The sequence below is a fragment of the Octodon degus genome, unplaced genomic scaffold, assembly GCF_000260255.1.
Source record: "Octodon degus isolate 3935 unplaced genomic scaffold, OctDeg1.0 scaffold00035, whole genome shotgun sequence".
Classification (NCBI taxonomy): Eukaryota; Metazoa; Chordata; class Mammalia; order Rodentia; family Octodontidae; genus Octodon; species Octodon degus.
In genome coordinates this window covers 15,826,079-15,833,072 of record NW_004524611.1, presented here as the reverse complement: position 1 = coordinate 15,833,072, position 6,994 = coordinate 15,826,079, and the positions used below count along the sequence as shown (strand labels likewise).

The following is a 6,994-nucleotide window of genomic DNA, read 5'->3' as shown; positions in this document are numbered from 1 at the left end:
GAACCAGGGATTGAACTCAGGCCCTTAAGCTTGTCAAGAAAGTGGTTATTCTACTGAGCCATCTCCCTAGCCCCATATTAATTGGATTTGAAATTGTCTCATCGCTATTTGTTTCTCAATAAAATTATTGAAAAAAAAACTATTTAAAAATTACAAAATTTGCCAGGTATGGTAGCTCATACCTACAACCCCAGCCCTCAAGAGGCAGGAGGATTGTAAGTTAGAGGACAGCCTAGGCTACAAAGAGAATTTAAGGCCAGACTGAACTATATAATGAGATCTTTTCTCTCTCTCTTTTTTTGCGGAACCAGGGATTGAACTCAGGCCCCACTGAGCTGTCTCCCCAGCCCATGAGACCCTTTCTCAAAACCAAACTAAAACAAAAGAGATCACAAAGTTTAGAACATATGGGCCTAGCCTATTAAATGTTGCTGGTGCTACTGCATGTAAGCCGCAGAATCTGTAGAAAGGCTTTGAGTGCCCCGCTTTGTGAGCTAAGAGACTGGGGTGCTCTGGGTCAAGAGTAGGGGAACTCAGCCACTGAGCCCTAAGCCTTCTCACCCGGCTGCTGGTTTTGGTTCCTTCCCTGCACCTTCTCTCCACTGGGCCAGGCCCACAAGGCTGCCTTTGCGGCACCTGCCCGCACCCCACTCACCGTCCAGCTGGGTCTGGCTGTGGTGCTCCTGGCCGAAAGGCCCATAGCCGGCCTCGGAGCGCGCCCGCACCTGAACCAGGTAGCTGGCTCCTCGTTTCAGCCCCTGCAGCTCTGCTCGGTTTTCTGAGGTCTTCAGGAACCGAACACTGCTCGGACCCTCTGCACCCTGTCCAGAAGGAGGGGAGCCATAAGACACAGCCTCAGTTTCTGCTGCTCTTCCTGCCTCCTGCCACCCCCAGGCACCCCTATCGTTGCATGTGGGTCCTGCTCTGCCGCCTTCGAGGCCTTTGAGCCTTCCCAGGTGACCCTGTGCTGACTATTCTGCACTTATCACATCATGCTGTCTTGAAGCAATTTTTTGTTTTCATACTGGGGATGGAACCCAGGGCCTCTGCACTGAGCTACATCCTCAGCCCTTCCTAATTTTGAGATGTCTCACTTGTTAAACTGCTCACATTGGCTCTTCCTACCTCAGCCACACAGCATGCTGAGAGGACAGGCATGGCACCACACCAGCCTGTTACATTTTATAGATGACAATATTAAGGCTCAGAGCCCTCGGGGGCGGCCCATGTCACATACGGTGGACCTGGAACTCAAATGCCCATCAGATGCCTGCAATTCAAGTGTCCTTGCCCTACATCAAGAAGACCCTTTCGGGGCCGGGGAGATGGCTCAGTAGAATAAGCGCTTGCCTGGCAAGTGCAAGGGTCTGAGTTCAATCCCCGGTTCCGCAAAAAAAAAAAAAAAAAAAGAAGACCCTTTTCATTCAGGCACCTGCAGGACCAGCTGCTGGTCTTACCTTCTCATGGTACTTGACCTCGTAGTCCAGCACGGCCCCACTGGACGCCCGGGGAACGGCCCACGCCAGGGTCAAGCTGCTGGGCGAGGACCGTGTCACACGGATGTCAGACACTGCAGGTGGCACTGTGACACAGAGACTCATGAGGCCCCGCTATACTACAGATCCAGCCTTATTTTTTCCAACTCTTGCTCTGTAAGCTGTACACCTAACACCGTCTTCTGCCTGCCTAATACCATCTTCTGCCCCTTTCAAGAACTTTTTGTTGAGAGCACTAGGACGTGAACACAGGGTTCTTCCACTGAGCCACCCAGCCCTTAGTTTTTTTTTTTTTTAATTTTTTTTTTATTTTTAAATTTTTAAGCAGGGTCTTGCTAAATTACTACTTTATCAAGGTAGGACTCAAATTTGAGATCCTCCTGCCTGAGCCTCATACAGTGCCGCATCACAGGCCTGTACCATCAGGCTTGGCTCTGCTTGGCATCTTTTTCACTGTCTTTTCCCCTCTGTGCTTCTTGGGGATCCCTCACTTCAACCCCTATGTTCCCCCTTTAGGCCCTCAGCCTGTTGGCCTCTCCCACAGGCTTCCCGTCCCCCATCTCACCCTCACGGTCAGTGGTGACGTTGACCGGCTCAAAGGGGACAGGCCCTGTGGCTAGGGAGGACACGCCGTTCAGTGCGGTGACCTCGAAGGTATAGGTGAAGTCAGGACGCAGTCCTCGAATGGCCACCCAGGGCTCCACCAGGTCTCGGGGGCCAGGGTCGAAGGTCAGGTCAGCCCCGCAGGGAGTGCAGGAGCCCCCAGGACGGCACTCCCTGCAGCGCAGCGTGTAGGTGAGGTCATCCCGGCCTCCAGACTCCAGTGGTGCACTCCACTCCAGGTGCAGGGAGGAGCCATTCAGGTGGTGGATGACGCTGCGCGGGGCTGAAGGTGGCTCTGGGGGTGGGGGTGGAAGACAACAATCAGCAGGAGTGGCACCTCAACGATGGGGACAGCCATGGAGCCCAGGGAGGGAGGGGCATGCACAGGGTCCACCCAGGATTCAACAGTCCTCCCCCAGGAGTGGCCTGGTCACTTACTGGTGCAGGCTGCACTGCGCAAGTCAGTGCGGGCACGATAGTACCCAATGCGGCACTGGCAGATGGACGATCCAATGGTGTTGGTGTGGCTGTTGGTTGGGCAGGGCTGGCAGGACCCCTCCCCTGACTGGGGCTTGAAGGTTCCTTGGCCACAGGCTGAGGGCAGCAGGGAAAGAAAAGCGTTCATCAAAAGTGCCCCTTGGGGGCCAGCCAAATAGCTCAGCAGACTAAAGTGCCCTGCAAGCAGGTGCAGGGGCCAGGGGTTCAATCTCTGGGCCTGCCATGCCAGCCCCGCCCCCGGGACACACTGAGAGGCAAAAGAAGCTGGGCGTGGTAGTGTGCCCCTGTAATCCCAGCTCTTGGGAGGCTGTAAACAGGTGGATCACTATGAGTCCAATCTAGTAGTGAGACCCTGAACACTCTGTAGACCTTTCCCTAAAAATACAAAAAAAAGTGCCCCTTGGCTAGGCAGGGTGGCCCACACCTGTAATCCCAGCACTTGGGAAGCTGAGGCAGGAGGATCACTGAGAGTTTAATGCCTGGGGTACCTAGTGAGTCCAAGTCCAGCCTGAATCATCAGTGCACCAAGGGCTAGGAATGGTGATAGATGCCTGTAATCCCAGTGCTCAGGAGGCTGAGGCAGGAGGATCTTGGGATTGAGGCCAACCTGAGCTACACAGCAAGACTGTCTCAAACAGCACACCAAAAATATGCAGCTGTTTCTAAGTATGCACACAGTGCTAAAAGGGGAATGGAAAGAGGACTCTTGGATCCTCGTGTCTCCGAGAAGGGACCCTTCTTCCAGAAGAGGGGGCTGCCCTACCTTTTATTCTCCTGGTACCAGCTGGGATCAAACCCAGCCCTTCCACACTAGCTACATTTTCAGCTCTTTCGTTGTTTGTTTGAGACGGCATTCTCGTTAAATTGCCGAGCTGCTCACGCTGGAGTCAAACTTGCGACCATCCTGCTTCAGCCTCCCATTACAGGCTGGACCTTCACCTACTTACGACTCAGCCTTTTCTGACACCAACCACGGCTGTACATGTCTTAACCTTTGCTCAGAGTAGATTTCAAATGCACATCTCAAAATATACAGAATTATCAAGGAGGGTGGAGGAGATGGCTCAGTGGCATAAGTGCCTGCCTGGCAAGCGTAAGCTCCTGAGTTCAATCCTCAGTGCCACAAAAAAAAAAAGAGAAGGAAAGAATTATCAAGCAACTCGAGTAAGCTAATACATTATGATCAATGTAGTTTTTTTAAAAAGTAGAAGAAGAAGAAGAAGAAGAAGAAGAAGAAGAAGAAGAAGAAGAAGAAGAAGAAGAAGAAGAAGAAGAAATTGACCCAGCTATTTCCTTTCTGGGTATCTTCCTGGAAGAGTTAAAGACATCTCATTACAGTGACCCACGTATAGCATGTTTATAGCAGCACAACTCACAAAAGCTAAATCTTCGAAGTGCTCTGTATGTCCATCTACAGAGGAACAAATAAAGAAAATGTGGTGGAGGGCTGGGGAGACAGCTCAGCGGTCCTGAGTTCGATCCCTGGTCCCATAAAAAAAAGAAAATGTGTTGACACACGATGGAGAGCTGCTCTGCCATAGAAGGGTAAACAGATGGGTGCACCGGAGAACATGCTAGCGAGGGAAATGGGGGTGAACATCACAGCTTCTCTTATATGAGAAACCCAAAATACAAACGAAGAGCAAAGACAATAGGACGTAGGGAGACAGATCTTTCTCAGAGCAGAAGCATATCAAGGGGGGACAGGGACAGGAGGGACGGGGATGACACAAGGAATTAAGATGTGATAATGTCGGGGCTGGGGAGATAGCTCAGAATAAGTGCTTGCCTGGCAAGCGCAAGGGCCTGAGTTCAATCCCCGGTTCTACAAAGAAAAAAAAATGTGATAATATGCACATACAACTCCACAGAATGAGAGAAACGTCAACGCTATGTACTGCAGGTATACACTAAAAAAAAAATAAAAATAGAAAATAAAAAGAAGCAAGTTCACAACAGTGCGCTATGAGTTACTCTGATAACAGGAAACAGCGCCACAGCAGGCCTGCTGAGATACTGACGTCTTGATGGTGCGCTCCCTGCAGCTCCCTGCGTGAGCGGCTCCCTGGGTGGTGGTGTCTAAGTCCCACGTCCCAAGTGCTGGCCACATCCCACAGGGAATGGGTGGTCCACCTTAGGCGAAGACTCACTGAAAAGTCATTTCTACATCTAAGTACGGTGGCACACACATGTAATCTGGGCGGTGGAGGCAGGAGGATCCAAAGTTCAACCTTGGCCTGAGCTAATGAGACCTTGTCTCAAAATAAAAAATAGGGGGCTGGGGGGATAGTTCAGTGGCACAGCCTGGCAAGTGTGAGGTCGTGGGCTCGATTCCTGGTACCAAAAATAAAATAGGTCAGGGCTGGGGATGTAGCTCAGCGCAAAGGCCCTGGGTTTCATTCCCAATACGGGGAAGGCTCACATATGCCCTAAATGCCCACATATGGGTGCCCTGGCAAGCACCTGTATTCCCAACTGCTTAGGAGGCTGATGCAGGAGGGTTGCTTGAGCCTAGGCATTCAGGGCCAGCCGGGACAGCACAGTGTCCCCAACTCTTCAAATTAAACATAAGTCCTCATCTAGTGAAAAAGCAGTGAGAACTTGGTATCAGTCATTCAGAGGAAACCAAAAATGAACAAGAATGGAGACCATAGTGTTCTGTCCTGGGCCCAGGCTAGATTCCAGAAATTGTCCAGAAAGAAAAGGAGTGGGACATGGGTAGGGGGAGAACCTGGAAGGAAGGGATCAGAGCTCTGCTGAGGGCTCTGAACACCAATGCCACAGTAAGGCAAGTTCAGAGTAGAAAACTAAAGTAGGGGAGCTAAGCTGGGTGTAATCCCAGTACCCAGGAGGCTGAGGCAGGAGGATCACTGTGATTTCAAGGCCAGACTAGGCTACACGGCAAGACCCTGTCTCCAACAAACAAGTAACAGAGCCAAGAAAGGTAAGTAGGGCCGGCCCCCAACCGATGGCTGAGCTTCCCTGGTGGCTCCAGCCCTCACCTCGGCACCTTGTGCTCCCCTCCACGGCCTCGTGTCCGGCGGCACAAGCGCAGCCGATGACGGGCTGCTCAGCCCACTGGCCGTCCTCACGGCAGTACATGCTGGGGCTGGGGCCAGGTGCAGGGACTGCATCAACTACGCAGCTGCCCGCTACAGGCACCACGAGCTCGCGGGGCACAGTCTCTGGGAAATGGGTCAGGTTCACGGTTAACGGGGGGCACTTCTTATAGAACAGGTGCAGGGACAACAGGGCCATGCAGGCACCCTGGTCCTGGAAGGCCAGGTAGAAGCCAGCCTTGCTGAGTGGGCCCAGCCGAAGCGTCTTCACATTCGCCTTCCCAGTTGCCTCAGCCCCTGGGCGCTTCCGGGTGAGATGCTCCGCAGCCACTGTGTCCACCTGTGGGGAGAAAAAGTACTGTCACCATGCATCAGGACCTGAAGGCTGTCATTCCCCAGCTCCTCTCTTCCCTAACCTCTCTGTTCTAGAACTTTCTTCCACTTTCTCACAGGTCCTTGAGTTGCCTGCCAGTCTTCTTGTTACTCATGTCCTGCCTCTATCCTGTGCCTTTTCTCATCCGCTCCTGAGTTCTACATTTATTGGTACCTACACCAAGCCAGGTCCCAGTCTCACAGCTGAGGAGAGACAGAAAGGAATGAATCAAGCCAGGTGTGGTGGTGCACGCCTATGAACCCAAGACTTTGGGAGGCTGAGGGAGGAGGACTGCAAGTTTAAGCCTATCCAGTGAAATGAGCAAGAACTCATTGCAAAATAAAGGAAGGTCTGGATGCGTACTTCAGTGTGAAAGCCCTGGGTTCAGTTCCCAGGACCATGAAGAAGAAAAAGGAACAAGGGGGGAAATGAAAAAATTACAAAGTGACAGATGTGTGGACAAAATGGCTGGACCCGGGGCAGGGAGAATCAGTCGGCTAAGGCAGCACAGGGGGCCCTCAGAGTTGAAAAAGAGAAGGCAGGTAGGGGCTCAGGAGAAGCATCAGAGAGAAGCAGCCAGGGTGAATCATCAGCTGCTGCATTGGCTGGGCCTGCAGAGGGACCTGGAGTAGCCAGAAAGGATGAAGTGGGCCGGGGCGATGGCTCAGTGGAATAAGCGCTTCCCTGGCAAGCGCAAGGGCCTGAGTTCAATCCCCAGCTCCACCAAAAAAAAAAAAAAAAAAAGGATGAAGTGAGCAAGGTGTGGGGTGCACATCTTGTAACCCCAGTACTCTGGGAGGCTGAAGCAGGAGGATCTCAAGGCCAACTCTAACCTGGGGAACTTAGCAATTGAGCAAGACGCAGACTCAAAAATCAAAATCCAAACCGGTCATTAAATAAAAAGCTTAGTGCTAAAGCCCTGGAGTCAATCCCCAGTACTGAAAAAAAAAAAAAAAAAAAAAAAA

The 6,994-nt window shown here is 51.9% G+C and overlaps 1 protein-coding gene across 2 annotated transcripts in view; it reads right to left on the bottom strand.

Annotated features, from left to right (window-relative positions):
* Nucleotides 1-6,994, bottom strand: part of Ephb4 (EPH receptor B4) — a 20,697-nt gene that overhangs the window by 9,656 nt on the left and 4,047 nt on the right. For both annotated transcript variants that reach the window (XM_023714398.1, XM_004630492.3), the window contains exons 4-8: nucleotides 5,600-5,996; nucleotides 2,538-2,693; nucleotides 2,062-2,394; nucleotides 1,458-1,582; nucleotides 656-821 (exon numbers count right to left, since the gene is read on the bottom strand). In XM_023714398.1, coding sequence (XP_023570166.1) covers nucleotides 656-821; nucleotides 1,458-1,582; nucleotides 2,062-2,394; nucleotides 2,538-2,693; nucleotides 5,600-5,996 — 1,177 coding nt within the window. The remainder of the gene's footprint in view (nucleotides 1-655; nucleotides 822-1,457; nucleotides 1,583-2,061; nucleotides 2,395-2,537; nucleotides 2,694-5,599; nucleotides 5,997-6,994) is intronic.